This window comes from Somniosus microcephalus, chromosome 7 (assembly GCF_052327205.1).
Source record: "Somniosus microcephalus isolate GS21.2 chromosome 7, FLI_Smic_1.0, whole genome shotgun sequence".
In the NCBI taxonomy this organism is placed as follows: Eukaryota; Metazoa; Chordata; class Chondrichthyes; order Squaliformes; family Somniosidae; genus Somniosus; species Somniosus microcephalus.
Window position 1 is genome coordinate 200,866,782 of NC_140993.1, and position 15,856 is coordinate 200,882,637.

General features: G+C 49.1%; 1 protein-coding gene across 4 annotated transcripts in view; it reads right to left on the bottom strand.

The window, feature by feature from the left end:
* taf2 (TAF2 RNA polymerase II, TATA box binding protein (TBP)-associated factor) overlaps nt 1–7,146 on the bottom strand; it is a 170,745-nt gene extending 163,599 nt beyond the window's left edge. For 2 of the 4 annotated variants that reach the window (XM_085993331.1, XM_085993333.1), the window contains exon 1: nt 6,899–7,146. In XM_085993331.1, coding sequence (XP_085849457.1) covers nt 6,899–6,952 — 54 coding nt within the window. In that variant the 5' untranslated portion in view covers nt 6,953–7,146. The remainder of the gene's footprint in view (nt 1–6,898) is intronic. The other 2 variants (XM_085993332.1, XM_085993334.1) reach the window with 1 other exon arrangement.
* Nucleotides 7,147–15,856: the final 8,710 nt, after the last annotated feature.

Genomic DNA, 15,856 nt, shown 5'->3' on the forward strand with positions numbered 1-15,856 from the left:
ATCTAAATATATTTAACCAATTGTTCTTTCCAAAAGCAGCAGAGTAATGGACAAATTAGTCTGCAAGCATTTGCTAATTATATATTTATTGATACCATGGAATTAATCAACGTTGACTGGATGTTAATATTAGAATGGAAATTTAAGTTATTTTTATACCACATATGTGCACAATAATTATCAGAAAATATTTCCAAAGGTGCGCTATTGTCAACTGCAACAACCAGGGTTACTTTCTTCCTTGTCAATCAATCCCAGTTTCGACCCTTCACTCCTCCCCCACATAAATACAAGGAGCAGAATAGCCCAGATTTTTCTGGCATCTCACGGTGAGCGTGAGTTGGATTTTTTTCCTCAGCCTTAAGCTCCAATTAATTTTGCACCGCAAATTGCTTGAAATGCGAGTGGATAACAGGGCATCTGGGACCTTGCTGAATAACGGGACCACTAGTCTATCTTCTTAACCAATTAAATTTAAGGATTTGAATTCCCTTCCTCGACTTCTCTGTCTCCATCTCTGGGGATAGGTTATTGACCAACATTCACTACAAGCCCACTGACTGCCAGAGCTACCTGGACAAGACTTCCTCCCACCCCGCCTCCTGTAAGGACTCTATTCCATTCTCCCAGTTTCTCCGTCTCCGCCCCGACGATGCCACCTTCCATACCAGTGCTTCCGACATGGCTTCCTTTTTCCTCAACCAAGGATTCCCCTCTACTTTGGTTGACACGGTCCGTTCTATCTCCCGCACTTCTGCCCTCACCCCTGCCCCACCCTCCCGGAACCACGATAGAGTTCCCCTTGTCCTCATCTTTCACCCCACCAGCCTCCACATTCAACGGATCATCCTCCGCCATTTCCGCCACCTCCAGCGTGATCCCACCACCAAACGCATCTTCCCCTCACCTCCCCTTTCAGCATTCCGTAGGGACCGCTCCCTCTGCAACACCCTAGTCCACTCCTCAACCACCCCCAGCACCCCTTCCCCTTCGCCCGGCACCTTCCCGTGCAAGTGCAGGAGATGCAACATATGCCCTTATACCTCCCCCCTTCCCAGGGCCCCAAACACCTCTTCCAGGTGAAACAGCGATTTACTTGTACTTCTTGCAATTTAGTATACTGTATTTGCTGCTCACGATGTGGTCTCCTCTACATTGGGGAGACCAAACGCAGACTGGTTGGCCGCTTGCGGAACACCTCCATTCAGTCCGTAAGGGGGACCCCGAGCTCCCGGTGGCCTGTCACTTTAATTCTCCGCTCCATTCCCACTCGGACCTCACTGTCCTCGGCCTCTTGCACTGTTCCACAGAAGCTCAGCGTAAGCTCGAGCAATAGCACCTCATCTTTCGATTAGGCACTCTACAGCCCTCTGGACTCAAGAGAGTTCAACAATTTCAGATCATAACCTCGGCCCCTATTTCTTTTTTTTTTATCCACAATTTTTGTTTGGCCCCTTTTTTTTCCTTCCCTCATTCTGCCAGCGCAATTCACGCCCCATCCAGAGCCATCCTTTGTTCCTTAACCTGTCCCATTACCACCTCCTCTCGCCTTGAATATCTCTTAATGTCTCTCAATGTCTCTTAATCTCTCCTGCTTTCTATCCTATCACTGATCTTCCCTTTTGTTCTTTCATCCCCGCCCCCTTTTCCCAGCCCCTAAACCTGCTTTCCATTTCCTGCTTTTTTCCAGTTCTGATGAAAGGTCATCGACCTGAAACGTTAACTCTGTTTCTCTCTCCACGGATGCTGCCCTGGCCTGCTGAGTTTTTCCAGCTTTTTCTGCTGTTATTTCGGATTTCCAGCATCCGCAGTATTTTGCCATCATATTAAGGATTTGAACCCGAGTAGGACTAGAACAAAGAATGTTCCACATATCCCACGAAAAGCCAGGCATAGTTAGGACCCATGCGGGTACCCACAGCAACACCTTTAATTTGGAGGAAATGAGTGGAGTTAAAGGAGAAGTTGTTCAATGTGAGAACAGGTTGAGCCAGGCGGAGGAGGGTGGTGGTGGATGGGGACTGGTTGGGCCTCTGTTCAAGGAAGAAGCGGAGCACCCTCAGGCCATCCTGGTGGGGGATGGAGGTGTAGAGGGATTGGACGTCCATGGTGAAAAGGAGGCGGTTGGGGCCAGGATATCGTGGGATATGTGGAACACTCTTTGTTCCAGTCCTACTCGGGTCCCCTCCCTCACCTCTTTTCCTGGTACACTGATGACTGAATCGGTGCCGTTTCCTGCTCTCGCCCTGAATTAGACAATTTCATTCACTTTGCCTCCAATTTCCACCCTTCCCTCACCTTCACATGGTCCATCTCCGACTCTTCCCTTCCTCGACTTCTCCGTCTCCATCTCTGGGGATAGGTTATTGACCAACGTTCACTACAAGCCCACTGACTCCCACAGCTACCTGGACTACACTTCCTCCTACCCCGCCTCCTGTAAGGACTCGATTCCATTCTCCCAGTTTCTCCGTCTCCGCCGCATCTGTTCTAACGATGCCACCTTCCATACCAGTACTTCCAACATGTCTTCCTTTCTCCTCAACCGAGGATTCCCCTCTACCGTGGTTGATCCGTTCCATCTCCCGCACTTGTGCCCTCACCCCTGCCCCTCCCTCCCAGAACCACGATAGGGTTCCCCTGTCCTCACCTTTCACCCCACCAGCCTCCACATTCAACGGATCATCCTCCGCCATTTCCACCACCTCCAATGTGATCCCACCACCAAACGCATCTTCCCCTCCCCTCTCCTTTCAGCATTCCGTAGGGACCGCTCCCTCCGAGACACCCTAGTCCACTTCTCTATCACCCCCAGCACCCCTTCCCGTGCAAGCGCAGGAGATGCAACACCTGCCCTTATACCTCCCCCTTTCCCACTGTCCAGGGCCCCAAACACCCATTCCAGATGAAACATCGATTTACCTGTACTTCTTGCAATCTAGTATACTGTATTCACTGCTCACGATGCGGTCTCCTCTACATTGGGGAGACCAAACGCAGATTGGGTGACCGCTTTGCGGAACACCTCCGTTCAGTCCGTAAGGGTGACCCCGAGCTTCCGGTCGCCTGTCATTTTAATTCACCGCCCCATTCCCACTCTGACCTCACCGTACTCGGGCTCTTGCCTTGCTCCACGGAAACCCAGCGTAAGCTCGAGGAATAGCACCTCATCTTCCGATTAGGCACTTTACAGCCTTCCGGACTCCATATCGAGTTCAACAATTTCAGATCATAACCTCGGCCCCTATTACATTTTTATATATTTTTTTATCCACACCTTTGTTTTGTGCCCTTCTCCCTTTTTTTCTCTCCCACATGGCAGCTGTCTCATTCTGCCAGCGCATTTCACACCTAATCTAGAGCCGTCTTTTGTCTCTCCACTAGTCCTATCACCATCTCATCTCGTTTTGAATACCTCTTAATGTCTCTTCACTTCTCTTTTGTTCTCTCATCCCCATTTCCTAGCCCCCACACTGGCCTTTTAATCTGTTTCCTGTGTTTTTTCAGTCCTGATGAAGGGTTTCGACCTGAAACATTGACTCTATTTCTCTCTCCACGGATGTTGCCTGGCCTGCTGAGTTTTTCCAGCATTTTCTGTTGTTATTGCAGGTTTAAATTGTTTTTTAAATTCACGTGTTATTTGTGGAATGAGCATGGTGTTGTTGGTTACTTACAAATTCGTGGACCCACATACTTTGAGGGGGGGGGCGGAAAAAGAGGGTTAACTCTAAATCCAGACAAGCTGAAATGGAATTTAGCATCGACTTTACTCCCAGACAGAATCCACCACAATATAATTTAACAAATCAGTTTAACTTGCATTCTGGTTGTGTGTTTTATGTGGCATGTGCAGAACAATGATCATTTAATTGCTAACTAATTGCTAATTGCATAGAAGGCCATTGGAAACAAATTACCCCATTAACACAGTCCTTACGCTTTTAAATAGCAGCCCTAGCTTTCTATGGTGAGTTTCATTTGTTTTTAGTGTAAATGCAGAAATTTCTTGACATTCATGGCGAGGTTGACTGCGAGCTCAGTTTTTTTTTTTTTTTGCAAAGAGCGGCGCAACTTAACCAAATTACCAACTAAGGAGATATTGAAGATGGCACCCAGTCCCTTATGGAAAGATGCAAAGCAGCTCACAAAATAAAATGGCACTCAATCCGCATTGTAATTATTATTTTTAAAATATAGGATTTTTTTTAAACTGTCATACAAGCACATGGGGGAAAGAAAAGTGAGAACAGCAGACTGATGTGAATCTGCAAGTGATCCACAGAGCAGGGAGTTTATGTAACTCCAAAGAAAATATGCTTTAATTTAATTCCACAATACCCACTGGACTTCATTCATTGTTCGTATATTTTGTGAAAAACTAGCAGGATACCAACATTCCCCAAGCGTTTGTGTACATGGTTAACAGAATGCCCAATATAACATGCAGGATATCTGCCCTCTAACTTAACATTAACTTCAAAGCATTATACTATTTAACAAATATAAATAGTAAAAATTAGCTAACTGCTGGAAGCTCTAAACCAACACATAAGTTTCTCCATCAAATATCGAGTTAAGAAAATACAAGACTTCTTCCATTACATATACTGGGCTTGTACGCTGTTGTACAATGGTACATCCCCAAGTGCACCGTGCTGGCTTAGAAGAACCATGTGCCATTCTCTACCAAGCAATAATGGAGCTCGAGGCTCCGCTCACCGTTTCCAAATGCTGTTCAAATCTTACATTCCATTGGCCCTTTCCAAACATGAAAAAAAGGTGAAAATTAAGTTTTAAACGTTCCCAATATTCAAATTGCCTGGAGTCCAGCCATTCTGAAGGTGGTCTCGCATCTCTTGGCTTGAGTTCATCGGCTTTCAAACGGGTTCGTGAGGTCATCAGGTTTCTATCTATCTGGAGCCACCCACACTGTACATCATGATCAGTATCTCAAACTGTATTCTATATTTTTCCAATATTATTTCTCAGTATATACTAATAAAAATGTTTTTATGCAATTGTGCATTAGTGTACAAGAGTCAGATTGAAAGAAAGAACTTGTATTTATATAGTGCCTTTCATGATCTCAAAATGCTTGAGTCACTTGTGAAGTGTTGTAACATAGGAAACACCGGCAGCCAATTTGTGCACAGCAAAGTCTTGCAAACAGCAATGAGATAATGATCAGAATATCTGTTTTAATGATGTTGGTTGAGGGATAAATATTGGCCAGGACACCGGGTAGAACTCCCCAGCTCCTCTTCAAAATAGTGCCATTGGATCTTTTACATCCACCCGAGAGGACAGATGAAACCTCAGTTTAACGTCTCATCCGAACGACAGACCTCCAACAGTGCAGCACTAGATTATGTGCTCATGTCTCTGGAGTGTGACTTGAACACACAACCTTTTGATTCAGAGACGAGAGCGCTACCACTCAGCCAAGGCTGTCACCAATTACAGACATGATTCTCAAGTTATGCTACAAGGTTTTGTGCCAATGGGTGCCCTAAATAGCAGTGTGTTCTAGAATTGTTTATGACATTCCAGAGCAGAATGAAATTAATTCTGTGCCACTGTTTTGTCAGCTAAATTGGAAATATCTTGTTCAGCACACACTGACTTCATGGGAACAGGAGTAGGCCATTCAGCCCCTTGAGCCTGTTCAGCTACCCTTTGTTTTAAGAAGTGCTTCCTAACATCACCCCAGAATGGCCTGTTACACCCCTGTTTTATGGACTTCCTCACCAGAGGAAAGAGTTTCTCTCTATCTACCCTATCAAGTCATTTAATCATCTTAAGGCACCTCAATTAGATCACTCTCATCTTCTATACTCGAGGGAACAAAAGCCATGTTTATGCAACCTGTCCTCATAACTTATCCCTTTTAGCCCTATCATTCTGGTGATTCTGTGCTGCACCCCCTCCAAGGAATACCAAGCTTCACATGCCCCAGAGAATCAGGATCCTCACCCTCAAATATTACTTCCACCTCCATATCACCCGTCTCAGTTGCTGCTGCAGTTGAAACCCTCATTCATGGTTTTATTACCCCCCAGACCAATGTTCCCTTTAAGCTGTGTAGCGCTCTGGAGCTCTCATGCAGCCGGTGCACTGGCTTTTAAGTGGGAAAACCGCACATTTTGAATTGGGCCATGCAAACCCTTAAAGGGGCCGCACACCCAAAAAAGTATTAAAGGGAATGCTGCTCCAGACAACTATTTCAATGCAGGGTTCCACCCGAAACATTGACTCTGTTTCGCTCTCCTCAATGCTGCCTGACTTGCTGAGTGTTTCCAGCACTTTATTTCAGATTTCCAGCATCCACAGTATTGGCCGGCCTCACAATTTGCACCCTCCGTAAATTTGAGCTCATCCAAAACTATATTGTCTGTCTTCTGCAACCTTCTGCAGCCAGGTGTCCCTCCAATGCTGACCTTCTATGTAACCCCGATTTCCGTCACCCCACCATTGGTGCCTTCAGCTGCAAAGCTAAACCGCTCTCCTTTAACAGGCTCCTTAAAATCTACATCACTTTTCCCCAATATCTCATGTCACTCAATTTAAAATGTTGTCTGATAATCGCTCCTGTGAAGCGCCTTGGGACGTTTTAAGTAGTTAAAGGCGCTACATAAATACAAGCTGTTATTATTAAATCCCTCAAAGACCCCTCTCTGGGGATGCTCTCCATGGCCAGAATAATATCCCTTCCACTCAGTTATACCCCCACACAGTTTCTGCAACTCCCTTCTCTTCCGTTCATCAAGAGCCTCTTTGGGCAAACCTCTATAAACTCTTCTTGTCCTGCTGCCTGACCACCTCTGGCTTCGTTGCAGAGCATGGAGCGGGAAAAGTTAAGATTTTTCAAGGAGACCGAGCAAGAGAAGGAAGATACTTATAATTTATAGGGCCTCGGGCTCTCGAACCCCTTGTCGCCTTTCTTCCTGTTCATATCTCGGGGCCCGCGCTCTCCGCTTTCGGTTAAACTCCACACCAGTCGCCTCTTCTCATTGCTCTGACACTCGGACAGAAGCGGGGTTAATGGCTGCCAGCAGCTCCGCTCTGTCAGCGGCCGGGCCAGCGCTCGCGCTCGCCCTCTGTCGTCATCACCTCCCCGCGCGCACTCAAACCGCCAACCCCTGCCGCAGCGGCCATTTTGCTTATCTAACCTTTCACCTCCAGTTCAAACCCACTCGTTTAAAAAAAATTGTTTTTAACCACGCAGAAAAAAACCCCCTCAAAACATCACTTCTACAAAATCAAATAAATTTCTAGATTGGTATATTTGTTGGGGGAAAAACAAAAAATATGTTTTCTTCTATTCACTCAGATATCCGCCCCCACCCCACTCGGAGAAAAAAAACGGTGAATGTAGAAGATTTACGCGCATGCGTGAGGGGAACAAAAGTTACGATGGGTTACAGCGCATGTCCGATGAATGGAGGAAACCATGACGTCATCGAGTAAACGTCACTACTGGTTCTGACGTAAAAGTCGTTATAATGCAAACCTCTGGACAACAGGCAGCCAGGGTTGGCAACCCTGCGGGATTGTCATGCATTCTCCAGCAATTAAAAATGCGAGCAACTTGGCAGAAAAATCATAGGGGCATTAAAAAGAATTGTATGATAGCAAAATACTGCAGACGCTGGAAATCCAAAATAACAACAGAAAATGCTGGAAAAACTCCTGGCTTGCTGGCCTGTTGAGTTTTTCCAGCATTTTCTGTTAAAAAGAATTGTATGTTTTGTTATTTTCTTTGAACACAGTTATAAAAATACTGGAGATGGGGGAAAAGAGCTGTTTGACTGGGCAGGATGGTTGAAGGTGGGGCCACCACTTCTCTCAACCCCTCCACTGTCTTGAAATTGTCAGACTGCTTGATGAGTACTGGATGAGCAGAAATTTCCTCCAATTAAATATTGGGAAGACTGATTCAAACAAACTCTGTTCCCTAGCCACCGACTCTATCCCTCTCAGTAGCATCTGTCTAAGGCTGAACTACACTATTCGCAACCTTGGTGTCATATTTGACTCGGAAATGTCATTCCGACCACATATCCGCGCCATAAGACCACCTATTTCCACCTCCGTAACATCGCCCATCTCCGCCCCTGCCTCAGCTCATCCACTGCTGAAACCCTCATCCATGCCTTTGTTACCTCTAGACTTGACTATTCCAATGCACTCCTGGCTGGCCTCCCACGTTCTACCCTCTGTAAACGTGAGGTCATCCAAAACTCGCCTGCCCATGTCCTAACTCGCACCAAGTCCCATTCACCCATCACCCCTGTGCTCACTGACCTACATTGGGGAGAGAGAGCGGGAGTCGGGGAGAGAGAGCGGGAGTCGGGGAGAGAGAGCAGGAGTCGGGGAGAGAGAGCGGGAGTCAGAGAGAGAGAGCATGAGTCGGGAAGAGAGAGCGGGAGTGAGCAGGAGTCGAGGAGAGAGAGCGGGAGTCGGGGAGAGAGAGTGGGAGGATGGAGTCAGGGAGTGAAGACCTGGAGTAATACACAGGTTATCAAGGCTTCACAAGATGGCGGCCAGTGACCCCACTCACCCGGGCGGTCACTGACCGGGCCTGTAATCGGGGCAAACACGGGGCCAGTGGGCTCTTATTCGGGGCTTCAGGCCTACACCGGGTGTTTGAGGCCCAGGAGCGAGGACAAGGCCCAGGAGCGAGGATGGGACCCAGGAGCGAGGAAGAGGCCCAGGAGTAGGGACGGGAGGAGCAGCGAGGTCAGAACCCAGGAGCGAGGACGGGACCCAGGAGCGAGGTCAAGGCCCAGGAGGGAGGTCAGACCCCACGAGCGAGGACAACGCCCAGGGGCGAGGAGGGGCCCAAGAGCAAAGAGGGGCCCAGGAGCGAGGTCGAGGCCCAGGAGCGAGGTCGGGACCCAGGAGCGAGGACGAGCCCAGCAGCGAGGTCGAGGCCCAGGAGTGGCGCAGCGTGGACCGGCAGCGAGGTCGGAAGGACCACACTGCAGCCTATGAAACCCAGGCAGAGAGGACCTGCAGGAAGCAGGGAGGAGGACAGTAGGAGTATGTTTGTGTGTGTGTGCTAGGCCAATGTAGCAGAGCCTGGTCTCCAATTGTCTTCGATCCCCTTGCCATTGGAGCAAGACCTTGCTCTGTCAAGCCCGTGTGGTAGCTGGTGTCCAACGGCCACCCCACTCATGGACAACCCCAACAGCGACAGACCGGGACGTCGTACTGCTATCGTTGCCCGGAAGCTCAGACATTTCGACATAGACATCGTCGCCCTAAGTGAGACCCGTCGGGCAGGGGAAGGTGTAAGATTCGCAAAATTGAACATTGTCCTATAAGGGTCTATTGGCAGAAGAGGCCTTGATTTTAAAGGACTGTTTTAGAAGAAGCCCAGAAAAGGGGCATACAAAATGGCCACCAGACCCCGTTGTAATGATCAATAACATGTCATTCTAGAGTGGTACACTAGATGGAGCCGTAGAGCTGTATTGCTGTGTATATAGTTGTATGTGTTTAAGACTACACTACCCACGATGCACTAGGCTACCCACAAGGCAGTAGTCAAGATGGCTGCCTGCACACAGAAGTACACATGCTGAATCTCTACAGATGCTGTACCTAGAGAACGTGTACTGAATAAATGTCTAGCAAAAGCTAACTGTTCATAATAAGAATGTCTAGTTATTAATGAACATAACACCCGTGACCAGCTTTTTGGACACTTTAAAATGGTTCCTGCAGTCCCCAGACAGCCTTTGTGGATTCAGCCCACAGTAAGTTCTGGAAGGCCGTTTCGGAGAAAACGAAACCAGACAGAACCCCATACATATGGATTGGATGCAGATCCAGTCAGATCGGCCTGTAGATAAAGGCCATCTATATGTTTACCCAGACAAAGGGAAACAGTTTTATATTCATAGGGGGAGCATCAAAGACCCATTAAAGACATCAAGAAGACATTCAAAACAATACAAGGTCATTCCAGACCAGAGATGGCCATCACCGGCCATCCCGAAAGCAGTTTAAATATAATAACTACCCCATTGTGACACCAGCCCGCCAAAAATTAAACAAAGACTAACCTTGATATGGCGGGAGATAAGGACCTCGATTGAGAAGTATAATTGGGGGTCCCGGGGAAAGACAGCAGAGCGCCCAGACAGCCAATGACACAGGGGATCCATCGGAGATTCATGAGGAAGCTTGTAGGTGCTTCTGGAAGATGAGCACGCTTAAGCCTCGTAGCCAGAGAGAGAATTGGTAGCGGGAACGCCTCGGCCATTCCCAAGTCAAGAAGGTGGTTCGAGTCTGCGTTTGGCCTCCGGGGTATTCGTCGGGAGATCATCGACCAAAAACCCCGGGCCGCTGCCAAAAACGAGGAGAAAGTTGAGAAGAAGAAGAGAGGGCGAAACACCCTACAACATCGGGTGTCGGAGCACAGAAAAAAATGAGCTGTGAACGAAATGAGGGTCCGCTCATCTTGCTGAAGTAAAGGAGCCATCAGCTTGAGCAGCCCGCTGCTCCTACAGCCCAACGACCACGTGGAGACAGGACGCCTGAGAGGACCAAAACGCAGACCTGTTTCAAAACTTTGTACTTTCCAACTGGATTGGTGAGCATGTTTCTGGCCCCTCACAATCTGATCTAGATAGGCTTAGGGGGTGGGCATTTAAGGGGTAATTTTAACAATGAGTTGTTATCCCTCGATGTTCCGTGTGTTTCCCCATTTCATGATGAACTTTGTGAAGTATAATATGCCTGGATCTATCTCAGTTAGTGATGTATTATGAATTTGTTTTTCCCTCCCATGTACCTTTTATTGACATGCATTTGATTTGTTTTTCTCTATGCAATAAAATTTCATTTCATTTCCATTAAACCTGGCCTATAGAGTATTCTCTACATTGTAGTTCCTGCCTCAAAGTCCAGTGTCTAGAACCTAAGGGGCGAGTGTGTCGAACCACTCAAGGTTTTACTGTGCAAGAGAGAGAGGCCTCTAGAGAGAGAAACCTCTGCGATCTAAAACCCCTTACAAAGGCAAGCTCAAGGAGCAAGGCGGTGGTTACACCTTCTGCTGGAAAGACAAACCTGAAGAAAAACACCGCCTCCATGGGGTAGGCTTCGCCATAAAAAATGAGCTAGTTGAATGTTTCAGAGACTCCCCTTGTGGAATAAACAAATGCCTCACCCTAGCCTGGAACCAGTGCATACGCCCCAACACTGGAAGCCACAAACGAGACCAAAGAGGAATTCTACTCCAGCCTCGAACAATCCCTGTCCCGAGTCCCAGCGAGCGACAAGCTGATCCTGCTTGGCGAATTTAATGCCAGAGTTGGAAAGGACACAGACCTCTGGAGAGGTGTGATCGGCAGAGAGGGGGGAGGGAAAGCCAACTCCAACGGCACCCTCCTCCTGACGAAATGCTTAGAACATGGCCTTGTCATAACCAACACCTTGTTCCGTCAGAGAGACCAGTACAAGGCTTTATGGCAATACCCTCGCTCCAAGCACTGGCTTCTGCTGGACTACGTCATCGTCAGAGCGAGGGACCGTAAGGACGTCCGCATCACCCGCGCCATGACAGGAGCTGATGACTGCTGGACAGACCACCGCCTAATCCGCTCTGTCATCGCCATCAACGTAGCCCCAAAACAGCAGCTGCAACAGAAGCAATGCCGCAGAAAAATCAACGCTGGAGCACTCAAAGACCCTGCTAAGAAAGCCCTATTCAGCCTGCGCCTTACAACCAACCTGATGATCCCCAGTGATTCAGAGACACAGAGTGTCCACTGCACTCAAGGCCTCCATAATCAGCACCTGTGAAGAGATGCTCGGTCACTCGACCAGGAAACACCAAGACTGGTTCGACGCGAACGGCCAGGAGATCCAGGAGCTAATAAGCCACAAGCGCAAGGCGTTCCTGACCTGGAAACAGCAACAGAACTCGAGAGCAAGAAAGCAGCTCTACAGAAGCCTGAAGGCCGAGGTCCAACAGCAAACTCACAGCCTAAAGAACAGATGGTGGGTGGAGAAAGCGCAGGAGATCCAGCTGCTAGCCGACAACCACGACGTGTGTGGATTCTTTAGCGCAGTCAAGCACCCAAGGTCCTACCCCACTGTGGGCCAAGAACGGAGAGGTATTTATCAAGGTAGAGAGGCAGTCAGTGCCCGCTGGAAGGAGCACTTCGAAGATCTCCTTAACCGAGACTCTGTCTTTGATGCGAGTGTCCTCAACTCCATCCCGCAGCATGCTACCCGCCACCACTTCAGCACAACACCAGCCCGGCATGAGGTTGAAAAGGCCATCCGACAACTGAAGAACAACAAGGCCTCAGGAGCAGATGGAATCTGGCGGAGAAGCACTATTGGTGCAAATACATGAACCAATTTCTCTTATTTGTTAGGAGGAGAGCATGCCAGGGGATCTCAGAGACGCCATAATCGTGACCATCTTCAAGAAAGGTGACAAGTCCGATTGCAGTAATTACAGAGGCGTCTCCCTGCTGTCTGCCAAAGGGAAACTCATCGCAAGAATCCTCCTCAATCGCCTTCTCCCAGTGGCTGAACAGCTCCTCCCAGAGTCGCAATGCAGATTCCGCCCACTAAGGGGCACAATGGACATGATCTTCACCGCGCGTCAATCACAAGAGAAATGCAGGGAACAGCACCAACCACGGTACCTGGGCTTCCTTTGACCTCACAAAGGCCTTCGACACTGAAAACCGTGAGGGATTATAGAGTGTCTTCCTCAAATTCGGCTGCCCTCAAAAGTTTGTCACCATCCTCCGCCTGCTTCACGACAACATGCAAGCCGTGATCCTGACCAACGGATCCACCACAGACACAATTCACATACGGACTGGGGTCAAGCAAGGCTGTGTCATCGCACCAACACTCTTCTCGATCTTCCTTGTTGCAATGCTCCATCTCACCCTCAGTAAGCTCCCCGCTGGAGTGGTGCAAAGCTACAGAATAAACTGGAAACTGTTCAACCTCCGTCACCTCCAGTCCAGATCCAAGGTTGTCCCATCCTCTGTCATCGCATTATAGTATGCAGATGACGCTTCGTCTGCGCACACTCGGAGGTCGAACTCCAAACCATCGTCAACACCTTCACCGAAGCGTACAAGAGCATGGGCCTTATACTGTGGGTGTACCTTCACCACACGGACTGCAGCGGTTCAAGAAGGCGGCTCACCACCACCTTCTCAAGGGCAATTAGGGATGGGCAATAAATTCTGGCGTTGTCAGCGACACCTAGATCCCATAAGCGAATTTTTTTTTAATGTAAAAATAAACATCCGTAAGACAAAGGTCCTCTACCAACCTGCCCCAGCCACACAGTACTGCTCCCCGATTATCAAAATCCATGACAAGGCCTTAGACAACGTGAACCACTTTCCATACCTCGGGAGCTTACTGTCAACAAGGGCAGACGTCGATGACGAAGTCCAACACTGCCTTCAGTGTGCCAGTGCAGCCTTCAGTCGCCTGAGGAAGAGAGTGTTTGAAGACCAGGACCTCAAACCCAGCACCAAGCTCATGGTCTACAGAGCAGTAGTGATACCCGCCCTCCTGTATGCTTCAGAGACAGGGGCCATGTACAGCAGGCACCTCAAAGCACTGGAGAGGTACTACCAACGCTACCACCGCAAGATCCTGCAAATCCATTGGCAGGATAGGTGCACCAATGTCAGTGTTCTCGCTCAGGCCAACATCCCCAGCATCGAAGTTTTGACCACGATCGATCAGCTCCAATAGATGGGCTACATCGTCCGCATGCCCGATACAAGACGAGACTCCCAAAGCAAGCTCTCTACTCAGAGCTCCGACACGGCAAGAGAAGCCCAGGTGGGCAGAGGAAACGCTTCAAGGACACCCTCAAAGACTCCTTGAAAAAGTGCAACATCCCACCGACACCTGGGAATCCCTGGCCCAAGACCGCACAAAGTGGAGGAGAAGCATCCGGAAAGGCGCCGAACACCTCGAGTCTCTTCGCCGGGAGCAAGCGGAAGCCAAGCGCAAACAGCGGAAGGAGTGCACATCAACCCAAGCACCCCACCCACCCGCCCCTTCAACCACCGTCTGCCCCACCTGTGACAGAGACTGTAGGTCCCGCATTGGACTCATCAGTCACCTGAGAACTCATTTTTATTGTGGAAGCAAGTTATCCTCGGTTCCGAGGGACTGCCTAAGGAGAAGACGACATTGGCTCCCAGTTAAGCAACGCCTCGATTTTAAAATTCTCATCCTTGTTTACAAACCCCTCCATGGCCTCACCCCTCCCTATCTCTGTAATCTACTCCAGACCCACAAATCCCGAGATATCTGCCATCCTCTAATTTTAGCCTCTTGAGCATTCCTGATTATAATCGCTCAACTATTGGTGGCCGTGCCTTCAGCTGCCTAGGCCTTAAGCTCTGGAATTCCCTCCCTCAACCTCTCCAACTCTCTAGTATGATAGCAAAATACTGCAGATGTTGGAAATCCGAAATAACAACAGAAAATGCTGGAAAAACTCAGCAGGTCAGGCAACATCCGTGGAGAGAAATTTGAGTTGACGTTTCGGGTCGGACCCTTCTTCAAAACTGGAAAGAAAAGAAACTAGATCGAAGGCAGGGCTGCGATCGGACAAAAGAATAAAAGAAACAAAAGAAGTAAAAGAGATTAGAAGCTAGACGAGATGGTAATAGGCTGGGATTAGGTGTAAAGTGTACTGGCAGGGCAAAAGATAGCTGCCAGGTGTGACCAGTCCCCATCCACCACGACCCTCCTCCGCCTGGCTGAACTTGTTCTCACATTGAACAACTTCTCCTTTAACTCCACTCATTTCCTCCAAATCAAAGGTGTTGCCATGGGTACCCGCATGGGTCCTAGCTATGCCTGCCTTTTCGTGGGCTATGTGGAACAATCTTTGTTCCAGTCCTACGCGGGTCCCCTCCCTCACCTCTTTTTCCGATACATTGATGACTGTATCGGTGCCGTTTCCTGCTCTCGCCCCGAACTTGACAATTTCATTCACTTTGCCTCCAATTTCCACCCTTCCCTCACCTTCACATGGTCCATCTCTGACTCTTCCCTTCCCTTCCTTGACTTCTCCGTCTCCATCTCTGGGGATAGGTTATCGACCAATATTCACTACAAGCCCACTGACTCCCACAGCTACCTGGACTACACTTCCTCCCACCCCGCTTCCTGTAAGGACTCTATTCCATTCTCCCAGTTTCTCCGTCTCCGCCGTATCTGCTCCGACGATGCCACCTTCCACACCAGTGCTTCAGACATGTCTTCCTTTTTCCGCAACCGAGGATTCCCCTCTACCGTGGTTGACACTGCCCTCGACCGTGTCAGTTCTATCTCCCGCACTTCTGCCCTCACCCCTGCCCCTCCCTCCCGGAACCACGATAGGGTTCCCCTTGTCCTCACCTTTCACCCCACCAGCCTCCACATTCAACGGATCATCCTCCGGCATTTCCGCTACCTCCAAAGTGATCCCACCACCAAACGTATCTTCCCCTCCCCTCCCCTTTCAGCATTCCGCAGGGGCCGCTCCCTCCGAGACACCCTAGTCCACTCCTCTATCACCCCAAACAGCCCTTCCCCTTCGCCTGGCACCTTCCCGTGCAAGCGGAGGAGATGTAACACCTGCCCCTATACCTCCCCCCTTCCCACTGTCCAGGGCCCCAAACACCCCTTCAAGGTGAAACAGCGATTTACTTGTACTGCTCGCAATCTAGTATACTGTATTCGCTGCTCACGATGCGGTCTCCTCTACATTGGGGAGACCAAACGCAGATTGGGTGACCGCTTTGCGGAACACCTCCGTTCAGTCCGTAAGGGTGACCCCGAGCTTCCGGTCGCCTGTCAT